General features: G+C 33.1%; 1 protein-coding gene across 3 annotated transcripts; it reads right to left on the bottom strand.

The window, feature by feature from the left end:
• Positions 1–2,037: 2,037 nt before the first annotated feature.
• On the bottom strand, positions 2,038–7,636 carry LOC128205947 (uncharacterized). 3 transcript variants are annotated; one of them, XM_052908018.1, is made up of 8 exons: positions 7,560–7,618; positions 7,349–7,427; positions 5,644–5,781; positions 4,753–4,895; positions 4,579–4,644; positions 4,183–4,309; positions 3,728–3,979; positions 2,040–3,282 (listed from the first exon to the last, which is right to left on the bottom strand). In XM_052908018.1, the coding sequence occupies exons 2-8, from the start codon at positions 7,413–7,415 to the stop codon at positions 3,170–3,172; spliced, it is 906 nt and encodes a 301-aa protein (XP_052763978.1). In that variant the 5' UTR covers positions 7,416–7,427; positions 7,560–7,618; the 3' UTR covers positions 2,040–3,169. The 3 variants fall into 3 exon arrangements, with proteins under 3 accessions (XP_052763980.1, XP_052763978.1, XP_052763979.1); XM_052908020.1 differs by having other exon boundaries at positions 2,038–3,282; positions 4,753–4,926; positions 7,349–7,636; XM_052908019.1 differs by having other exon boundaries at positions 2,041–3,282; positions 3,728–3,880; positions 7,349–7,636.
• Positions 7,637–12,635: the final 4,999 nt, after the last annotated feature.

The raw sequence follows: 12,635 nt of genomic DNA, 5'->3' as shown, positions 1-12,635 counted from the left end.
GTTCCAGTCATATCCGTTTTATGCATTACATACATTAATTTATGTATAATGTAATAACTTCGGCTTTACGCATATGTACATTTGTTAGTTTTACACTCATAACATGAGTACTAATTAAATCAGCCTGTCCTAGATGATATTTATCCATCCAAAATTAGTCTTTCAGTAAATGATTTCATAAGTGACACATAACAGAAGTACACTCACTACTTTATTGAAATTCATCATACCCCGGACGAATAAACTTTAAATGTAATTCAAAATTGAGCCAACTTTAGAAACTCCAAATGCTCCAGATGCTCATGTCGTATGTTGAACAAAAACAGAACTGTTCTTTAAAGTGTTGTTCTTTTTCATTCCATGAACCATATTATTTCAAATACTTCAATGTGTGTCTTGGTACATTGCAGAGGTAAAAGTCAAGTAAAATAAGGCTTTTAAAGAAGCTATTTTTATTACCGCATCAAATGTTAGTGAGCTAACTATAGTTGTTAATCGGCAACATTGTACTTTTAGGAAGCTTTGTTTGTCCTGTGTATAAATCGTGTTGTGTAGTTAGTGAAGACACCCAGAAACAATATTTTGTATATATTTACAATAATTTGTTCTGCTTTTCATTTCAATTTTAAAGTAATTGTTTCATTCACAGAATTCCTACACTCAAAACATGCATGGGATACAGATGTAAAGTTATATACTTATATAAGGATATTCATCATTTATTATATAACTGAATTTAGATAAACATTTGATGTTATTGTATCCGCTTGTATTAAGTTAATATTTCACATTTGAATAGAAACATGACTCACTTTGAGAATCTGTCCGATTTTGGCCAAATTGATGAAGCTGTGGTGAATTTATACAGTACATACCTATTTTATATAGTAGTTAAAAAGTAGTTGTTTTTTTATTTCATTTTATGATATGAAACAAATCATGTATTTATCAAATATTGCAAACGATTTCAAGAGTCTTACCAATTTAATACACGCTTTTATACTACGAGTTTGGGAAGTATGTTAATTTGCCTTTCATGAGCTAAACAACAATTACCCGGGCGAATATACATTATGACGTGGTTTTCCTTATTAACAATTGTAGCAAAACATACCAACTTGTTTCCACCTGGGCTGCGGATGAGCCGAAAATCACATTGCAATGATATTTTCAACGCTACATGCATTGAAGAATGTAATACCCGGAAGTATTGAAAACAATATTTATTCGACCGTTTTAATTCCGTGTACATATAGAATGACTTCTAATATAGTACCAAGTAAGATTCACAGCATAACCACTATACGTTATAACGTAATTCACTTCTTTTTAACTTGTGACATCATATCCAGTTAATTCACGTCAAAAATGTATATATATGTTCATCTTATGTTTTAACACATTACATACCGAACGTATTTAACATCAAGCCACTCTGAATGTCAAAAATGCTCACAAATTTAAACGTACGCCTTATGTTTCGATTAACTATTTTTTCTCAACACCAACTTCATATGTATAAACGACAATAGAGTACCTTACATAAATTAATCCCTTCCTTGTGTATATAAAGTTGATTCGTCCGTTGATCAGTATTTTAATAAAAAAATAAAAAAGTTTTTATGACATCGGTTGTTCATATCATATTTCGGCCGGTCTGGACCTCACCATAATTATAATACGGACCACTGACGTCATTTCATTTTTACCGCTGACATCATAAAACTGATGAGTGCTGCTTGCAATTTGCATAAAGGCGAACCATTTTCGCAAAGAAACATTATAAGCTTTGTTTAATGACACACATCAAAGGCGCTTTAAAACTATTGAATGGTAATATTATGTGTTCGGTATTATATAAGAAAAACTACACACCACTAAGCTGTTTGACAAACGGTGAAGAACAATGGCCAATTACGGCAGTTTGATAATTTAAACAAGTAGATGATCCGCTCAATATAAATCAAAATTTAATGATGTAATACTTTGTTGAGTATAGACGTTTGTTGTTCAAACTATTTACTTTCATGAAATATTTATTAGGCAAGTGCAATGTTAATAATACCATTGAAGTGACTTAGATTAAATAAACTTTTGTTTATATTCAGGACATAAATAAAAATAAGTAGCAAAGACAATAAAAACAAATTTAATTAATTTAAGGCAAAGAATGGGTACAGAAGATGACATCATGTATTAAAATCCTGTATAGTTACATCAGTGACAATCGTTAAGAATACGCATGCATACATGTAAGAAAGTTTACTCAATAATAATAACGATAAAAATAAATTTAAAATAAGTCAACAAGACCTGTGATCGAACTCACGAAATGTATATTGTGTTATGTACATGTATGAATTTTTAGCAAACAAGAAGATTTTACCAAATACGTAAGTAGTTTTGTTATGCACGAACAAACGAAAAAATCAACAAAATATGTAATATATTGACAAAAGCTCTCCATGTAATGTATATGTCATTTATTTTGCTTATATCAATTAACGTGAGAGAGAGAGAGAAAGAGTGAGAGAGAGAAAGAAGATGGTACGGAAACGTTTCCATACTATAAGCATACGATAAGCAGAAAACACATTTTTACGAAAGTTTATTATAAATTATTATCGGTGCCATATTTGTAATTTAAATCGGTTATACTATCTTGAAAAAACTTACCAAATAATGATATCTAGACAAATTTTACCGTAGACAGAACGCAATACTTAAACCATCATAAAATAACCAATTGTGTATACAAAGAACGTTCTTCATTATTAGCAATGTACACAGACAGACCTTCATACGTGTTGTTTGTGTACACGTAAACCTTCTGTTAATGTGTCATTCCTTGTATAGCCTACTTTCACATGTAAGTGCTGAAAAGGATGCTTAAGCTAACAGTATGAGTTTAATTTGGTCAGCAGCATGTTTTATATCGCAAGTGTCACTAAGCATGGTCTGCTTTTTCTGGATGTGCCATATGTGTATATGCTAACGCCATCGTCAAATTAAGTGTGTTATAAACAGTTTCTTAATACCGAATGTTTAACTCAAAGGTCTCTTTTTTTCAATAACGCTTGTAACATATAAAGCTAGTCAATCAAACAATGCCTTTAATTACATGAATTTTATGTAGTAAGAACGAAGTTGTCATATTTCATCAATGATGTTAAACTGACACAGAAGCGTACTGTTCCTCATTCTGGTATACTGATTCCTGTTCCCTCCCGCGCAACCCTTCGTAATGTTCTCCACCAACTGGATTTGGCTGTGAATGAGTCTCTGCGAATGAAACAAATGCAGTTCTGATAGTCCCTGTCCCAACAATGTCACAATAATAGTATAGAATTCCCTTGGAATAGGAACAATGCATTCATTCCACAATGCTTTTTATACTTTTATATATCTCATAACTCGAAGACGATTTTTAATAGTCCTTTTAATACTTACCAAACGCCACGCAATGATAAGGAACACTTTTTGGCAATTCTTATATCAAGTTCCTTACATTCCTATTGATAGTCAACAGTGTAAATACAGCATGCATGCTAGTATCATAGTTTTAGTAATATTAATATAATTCCAAACTCAGACGGATCTGCATAATAGAATGTTGACTGATTCCGTTTACACACTAATGTATAATAAAGGTTATTGCAGTATTGCTTCATCATTCAATATTCAGCGATGAGCTTATATACTGAAATTTATAAGTGAAAACAAATACCCATTCCAGTTGATTTTCTTTTGTTCCATAAATAGCAAACCCAAAGTATTGTTGACAAAAGTATAACGAAACAAAACCCAGTTGATGTGGCAAGAGCAACCGTTAAAACGGATGGTTTGTCCTCGTCCTTTCTTGAAATGGTGGTCCCTCTGTCTGGAAGAAAGACATCTGTTTTACCTTTATGCGTTGATCGACTATAAAACGTTTCTGTCGTTGTGGATGTCGTCGTTAGAGTGCTAGTAACAAAGTCCACTGGAATAAAGCGCACATTAGAATGGTGGAGCTTGTGGCGGGTGGGTAGTAACTCAACCAAGGAACTGTTTTTTACTTATACAATGTGGACTCGACTTTGAACGAACAAAGGAAATCACGTTTCGCACCAAGAAAAAACGGTAATTTCCTAATAAATATTAAAATGTACATATTAAAAACCTAAAAACAAAAAAGATATTTACATTTGTCATGAAATCTGAAGAAGCCGTCACTGCCCCATCCATAACTAATTCGCATCGATTTAATAGGAAAATCCATCCGTGTAAACAATATTATGTTGCTGATATCAATCTTAGTTCCTTGGCCAATCTAGTTGGAAAGAGTATTACATTACTAAACTGTTATAAATTCAACAAAGGTTTGCTGTAGCACTGAACCTTACACGTTGTGTATCATTTGCCACAGATAAACACAATTAAAGGAAGGAATGACATATAACAAACATTAAATGGATTTCGTTTGTTTATTGATTATGTTAGAACGTAAAAGTCATCTCTGTTAATACTAATTGCAAGTACAAGTAGTCTACTTGTGTGAGTTCATACCATTCTGAGTTTAATAGAGACATGTGTACGTACCGCCAAAGAAGTGTTCCATGTGATCCAAAACGACCTATATTCTGTCTCATTAAGGATACCTGGGGTCTGAAACGAACAATACGTCAGTAACTAAGTAGGATCTGAAATGAAAAATAAAATATGCGAGTTTGTTTGTTTTGATTTAAGACCAAGTATATGTCAAGTAATACATACCTCCAGGTCATCGATGCATGGTCCGTGACAACTTGATCGCAAAACCGACATTCTGTTTAGGTCTGATCCGAGCACAACTTCATAAACATTCCTTGAATACACTTCTGGTTCGTTTTGCAGTAATATGTGTGCGTCATGTTTTCCTAAACGAGAAGTACTAACGTATATGTTTATCTGCAATTCAGAGTGCTATTTATTTCCTTCTAAACTAGAATCGGGGTATATCTAAACATTCATGACTATTTGGGTCATGATACAATACGCAAAGTCCCAAATAACTAATATATTACGGTTGGGGAAGGCATAACGGTGGAGAGGTATGTTTAATTGTCGACGGAGCGTATCGGGCATTGGACATTTTAGACTGTCTAACATAAATATAATAGTAGGGAAACTACAGTGTCAAACCGTTATTCCTCGTGTTAAATGATTGCGCTCTGTAAACTCATGATTAACGAAAGTTGTTCGTCTTAGTTTGTTAGTATTACTCATATTACAAGCTAACTTATCTGTCAATATTTCCGTGGTTTCACCTATGCTATGAAACTGCCGAGCCTTATAGTATTGATGTTTAAATCGGGTCGGCAGTAAAGTATCCGTGACTTTAGTATCAGCAAGCAACACAATTCATTGTTGCGTTTGTTCAGCTAATGAATTCACGATCCCGAACTTCATTCTATCCCTCTACCCTCTTCTCTGCAAACCCAGATCGATGTCGATGTTCTGAGTGTCTCAGAACTCAGAACCTCTCCGGCTTGTACCGATCGTCCGCCGTCTTTCCCGATGATTCAATAATTATATACAGTCACAAGGCAGAAAATGTAACATTAAGGTTAATGGATTTGTCAGATTATAAGCTTATTTGTATGTGGAACTCCTTAATATATTTACCTTTAGTTTCGAATAAAAAATTTCCCGCACTTGCCACGAAAAATCCTTCCCTAACAAGGTCATATTGGGTGTAGTCTACACGCTCTTCACATGATTTATTCCGCCAGTCTGGAATACCCGGGCAAAACAACTCTTTACCTGTTGAGAACAATTTCAATTGTTAATACTTTATGAAACAGTAAAATACTTAAGTTCCATAAAGATAATGCGGCACTCTGATGGAATTGTGTTAATCTGATGTTTTTTTACATTCAACATATTAAAGAAAGAATCAAAAAAGACAAAAGCTTAAACATGACATTAGTAGCTACAATTTGCTCTTTGGAGCTCATTATCGCTTGCATACAACTTTAAACAGTCTCTTTACACCAATGAATTACATTTCTCTTTTATATGCAATTCATGCATAACTATCAAGTTATCAGTTAGTTGCGATGTTCTGATAAGATGTTTTATTATATGCCTATCAATTTCCTTTTTAATATCCAACAGGGAAAATACAGCACGCCGAATTGACATATCCGCATCACCATACTGTCGTTTTCTGATTCCGTATCATGCAATTATCGTGTGTAGTCTCAGAACTACTTTAGCGTTGCTAAAAATAGCGTGACAAAAATCCTGGTCAAACGTGTCAAGTTATATATAAAAAAACACAGCACATAAAATTGTCTCACTTTACTCACGCTCCAGAAGCATGTAAATATTAAGGACCATGGTTCTTCAAAAAAAACATTAGGATAAGCACGCAGCAGAGAACACCTCAAGTCTATCTAGACAACCAGATGTTTGCCATTTCGAAGATCACAAATTGTAGCATTGTCATAAACATGAGCAGCTCGTCAATACTAAAGAGAAGGCAAATTCGTGTCATCGATAGAAATAGCGATTGACTCACGAACTTTCCTTAATTCAGCATAGTTTTATCATGATCGTCAAAAAATCCCACGAATATTCACTTTGTTAAAAATGACCGCGTTACGTCTACAGGAAATGACGATTAGTGTATACTCGTAAAATAAGTACCGTTTCCTGTTGTTGTATTTTTGTGCTGTGATAATTAATAATAGTTTTCGTATTAACAATTAATTAATTTTGCTAAGATATAAATTATTTTCTTTTTATTTTGATCAATAAAGTGAATTCTGTACTTTCTGACTTCGTTTCGCTGAAGTACCCTCCCTTGACTTCAAAACACAAAAGTACGTAACACATTCATACGCGCCAGCCATTCCATATTTTGACACTTGACAGTTTGCGGTAAATTTAAAACAAATGAAACAAAAAAAGGAATAATTAGATATACAGGTATATAATAAATGGAATATGAAGATAGGACGCTTTTTGGTAACCTGCATCACGTCTCGTTCGGTGAGTAAACATGTATCTGTCTCGACCTACGGTCTCGACGGATAGGCGTTTACACACCGAACTCGACTTGATACAGGTAACTGGAAAAGCGTCTTATCGTAATATCTCCTATGTATTATTCAATTACACATACACATGACTATTGGTATTAATGTATATTGATTTTCAGAAACATATTAGAATTTCTTACGACTTATACAATTAAACACTACAGCATAACAAGGTCAATAACAAATGAACCACAGTTATTATATTATACACTTACAAAATCGAGCTATTATTAAATAATTACATGTATTTTAACAATTATTATAATGAAACTGATGTATGTTACCTGGCACACGTAATGTCCACAGTGAGATAAAAACTAGGCTGTGTGTATACTTCTGTATCGGTAACATTCTTAAGTTTAGCTATAACAAATATGAACACATGCTTGTTTTAACTATCCAGATTTCTCCTTCATATATTTCCAAACACAACACTAAGAATTAGGAATGTTATAGAACGAAAGACAATAACATGGCGTATAAGAAACAACATACATCATTAACAAATCATTTCCGTTTTAATATCAACATGCCACGTGGATGCATAAACATAAATATGAAACCGTACACACCAAAGACAGTCAACACTTCAATGCAGTATATTGTATTTTGTTGCGTCGCAAAAACGGGAACGAAACCGGATCTTAAAACAATGCTAAATGAAGAGTTATAGGAAAGAGTTACGGAACTCATACTTAATGCAAAATAGTGCAAAAGTGATAGCTTGCTGATAGATTACTAGTATAGTATTAGTATATAAATTTCCGCATTGGATATGACTAGTCTCAGTAACAGGGACAACACACAATTAAGTAAAACTAAACCACAAAATCATTTAGTAAAAAGTAAAATTGCACATAAAATACTGGTGATAAAGTAGTCAAAAACACTATAATAAAAATATATGTTGTAATCCTACATAACGATTATAAACCGGACAAGCCAAATATTAATAACGTTTGGTGACTATTGAATTAACTGAAGGAAGTAAAAGTAGGGCCATGCCTTAGTGTCGCACATTCGTGCCAGTTTTGACCATAGTTAAGTGAAGTGTGACAGTATTAAACTTTGAAGCTATCTTCATCGATCTTTTACCACCGTTAACATATGGGGTCAAAATGACTACCTGGAATGGACTCGTCTAATGAAACTCAACAGTAGACAATTAGAAAGATTAATTCTTTTAAGCAAGAATTCGTTGTAGATCTAGCTGTCTTAACAGGGACAGTCTAGTCCAGTAATTATTTGTCTTCATCTGGTATTTTTGTCTTCGTCTTGTAAAGTTGATTTTCTTTGTATTATGTTAGTTTTCTTTTTCTGGTAAGGTTAATCTTCTTTTGCCTGATGAATTTATACAATTATAGTATTTTAACCATTTTCATTGTTCAATATCAATGCAGTTTAATTTTGACAAAAACAGTGTTTAAAACATGCTCTTATCACTTCTAATATATATTTTGGCATACATTTGAACTAAACATACCAGTATGCAAATAAATATAACAATGGAAACTACAGGGACGTGCCAAGTTGTCATTAGTTTAACACGGCTAAGACCCAAGAGAAACTGAGGACACTATGTATTAACAATACAGACAGACACATCAGCGTTAACATAACTTTATCAATAAAGGCTGGGGTTACGACACTTGAAACATGTTTGTGTAATAGTAAGTATGTGTACGACTTAATTTGATTACTATCGAAGACTCCGTTTAGCTGCACGATCGGTTGAAATTTGTTTACACGTCACACGTACTTGCCATATACTATTAAAGGGCTGTTTTAAGCTATGTAACATTGACCCTCGCCTCAATATGGGGTATTGCGGCAGATTTTAAAGTGCATTTGTACTCTCGTTTTGTTATAAATGATCAGATGTCAGAACAGTTTTGATTTTTAAAACTTAAGCATAACTCATCCCTTAAAGCCCCAAGTTTGCAATAGGCAGTGAACAATTCACAGAGAGTTTAGCACGCTGCTTTGACTTCGAGGAAACAAACAGGGAATGTATAGCATTCGGAATTAGATAAAGAGTAGTAAGAGCTTCGCATTCAATCAATTTTCCTTTATAATTAAATCATACTATTGTTGCAATCATGTTTTGTATTCATATGACGTATGGTATCGCTCGCCGGATGCCTGCTTGAGGTTTATTTGTGAGCATCATCAAACGATCATTTGTAATGTTTTGCATGTTTGACTTTTACGTATGGTGTCCGTTACATCCATATACCCCAAAACTAACTGCCCAAATCTTATTACACAAACCGCCTCACTATATGGTCATTAAGAACAGCTTCATAGTTCAATGAATTTATATATTATTATTATCATAAAGCTACATCGGTTTGTGTGTGAGAGTTCATTCAAATAAAATAGCACTTGAACGGGTCCTGTAGCCCAGTTACAATTAATCATTCACTCTTCAACTATATTATCAAAGCATTCTCAAATATTTAGGACAAATATTTAGGCTGTAGGTCTTGTCGATTCAACTTAAATTCAAAAGTTCTGAAGAAGCATCATTTAAAAAAATGTGTTCACTGAAACAGTAATAATAACAAGGTCAAGTAAAAACAAAATCTAAAATAAATCTAAATTAATGATGTCAAACGATGAGTAAAAGTAAACATCCAAAATATATTTATTCATGATGTCATTAGCAAATTAACATAGTATTTTAACCTGATGGCAAATTTGTACACCATATTGCTACACCAAAGTTATGATGGCATACTGTTTATTTCGGTTTTATGACGTTGTCAATTTACGAAAACTTTGAATGTGTAGTAGAAATTGGCGTTCGTCTTCTTTACTGAATAAAAATCATTTTCAAATCATAACATTACATATTGACACCTCAACTTCAATCTTTAAATTAATTGCATTTCGGCAATTGCAAATATTTTCCGATGAACGCAACATCTTCGGATATGTTCGGATCGCTAATCATAGTAAAATAATATTTATGTAAATAGAACATTGTTTGAATTGTTTTTGTTTGTTTTGTGTGAACAGGTTCCGAAAAACTTAAATCAGCAAAATAGAAAGAGTTAATTTATGATAAGTTCAATGAATTGTTTTGTCATCCATGTTTCAATTTCACATTTAAAAGAGGTTTGAAGTTATTTCTTCTTTCCCACGTTATAGTGATGCCATTTGATCAACTGTTTCCGGTTACGGTCGTGTCGTTCTATTTATAGAATGGGTATGAGATAATAACTGTAAGGATTCCATAAATGAAATGAAGTATTTCTGTAACTTTTTAATGAAATAGTGAACTTTTGGTGTATATATAAGAAATGAATTGCTGGATTGATGTCATTATCGGAAATATCATCGCAGATGGACTGGTCTTATTACGCGTGAATTTTCTCGGACTTCACACACTTTAACCAGCCTTACTGCATTCATGCAAAGATTATGACATCACTCCCATGATTTACTTACACGGTCATGAAACGGAAAGCAAAAATACAATGTATTGTTTACTAATATGGGTAGCCTAAACACAATTAAACAGTTATTCATGCATATATTCCATTTTCATACCAGAATAATCCTCCGTTATAAATAAACATTAAACAATTTGATAGCGTATGTTTTACATTGTATTTCTTCTGATCACAAGTTATGAGTTCATGTAAACAATCTGCATCAGCCACTTACATATTCCACTCATGTACAACACGCACACACTGCACGCAATGTGGACCTTTTTTTCCCAATAACACTGATGGGTAAACGGAACATAATTGTTCTACTCAATGTTAAGTTCCTCATTGTTTGATGAGGACTTTTGTTAAATGGCGGAAAACAATATTAATTGATAATGCTATCAATATGTCAGTGTGAATATGTTTGTTTGTATTTCGACCTCTTCGCTTTGTAAAATGAAGAGCTTTTTGTGAACATCTCGTCCCCTATTGGGTATTTATACGTGTTCATGCATTGCGTACACAGTCAACAAACACTGATGCATGTACATGTCAATGTAATACTTAGTTATTATATGCTTTCAGGTGGTTTCAAAAAAGATTTATCAGAGAAATACAATTGGTAATTCACTGTTTGAAATAGTGAAAATATAAAATTGATATTTTTCAATCTTTTAAAATTTAAACCCGCTCTCTGTTCCAATATACATGCCAAAAGCTATTGAAGCATCTCAGTAGCAAAAAGTTTAAACATAAACCCGGTTCAAACGTCAGCGAGCATAGGGATTGCACACAATTTAAATGCATATAAAAGGAAATTTTATTTCAGTGTAAGAAAGCAATTGATTTCATGTTGTGAACAACAAAAGTATATATTTATATAGAGAACCTAAGATGAGTGTTTATTTTGTATCAAATTTATTAAACGAGTTCATTTAAAAGCGATGGAAGCGAGGCTCTGCCGAGTTTTTAGCGTTTGTTAAATGACGAGTTAAATAAATTTGATATAAAATAAACACGAATTTAAGATTCTATTTATATTTATAACATGACTTGTTTACGGTCGAAATCTAGGTCAAAGCTTCTACAATACACTTCTATTGTCATAGTGCGAAGTATTTACATTGTGTGTTATTAGGATGCTTCATCCCCAGGAAAGAAAACAGCCCGACAGAAAAACTTAACAATTTACAAAGAAACATAAATCAGGTCTCAATTATCAACCGATTTTCTAAGGATTTACTAAGAAACAAAAATGCATATTGCATTCCATTTAAATCAAGCAAATCCATAAAAAGAGCAAGTCATTAGTAATCATATGAGTGTGTACAGGTCATTAGGCGGTTGAAGTTTAAAAAGAACATAAGTCAGCGTCAACGTCGTTTTCAATAGTGCGAATACACTTTGTCGATTACAGCATGGATTTTGATGGATGTGCACAAGGACATTACATCCTTGAATTGCATCACCATAAATGTTGTAAAATCTTCCAGAAATTTGATGAGGAATCAGTGACAATGTGTGAATTTGACCATTACTGGCGAACTGCCTAGAATGAGCATTTTGCACGCAAGTAGACGGATATTTTGACTGGAGTACAGGATGCTGGACATTTCCTTGTGTTGATTTGTATTTATGTGGCTATAGTTGTTTATAGATGCAATGATTTGTATACCGATATTTGCATAAATGATCTGGTTCGCAGGAACATTGTTATCATTCAATGTATTTATGGACAAGATATTTTCTGGCAGAGTCACCAGGGAGGTGTTTGTTTTGATCAAGCCGAGCCTTCTCCAGCATTCGTTTTAATTGAGTTTGTTGAGATTTCTCTTTTGTAACATCGTTTCTAATGTTTGTTTACATTTGACAACGCGTATGAATATATTTCTCTGTGGTGCTGCTACCTAATGTGCACAGTTATTACACTAGTTATATATGAAATTATTGCATAGGGATATATCACTCCTGCGCCGGAAGTTATGTTATAAATATAATATAAATTATCATATTGTGTTGCTAACTCGGTGAAATATATAACGATCATAGAGTAAAACAAACAATTATCCTTTTATATAATTTAATGTATTAAATTGCTGAACCCCAAGGCCTTGGGACATGTTTGTTTATT

Source organism: Mya arenaria, chromosome 10 (genome assembly GCF_026914265.1).
Source record: "Mya arenaria isolate MELC-2E11 chromosome 10, ASM2691426v1".
Lineage (NCBI taxonomy): Eukaryota > Metazoa > Mollusca > Bivalvia > Myida > Myidae > Mya > Mya arenaria.
This window is presented reverse-complemented; position numbering and strand designations above follow the sequence as displayed.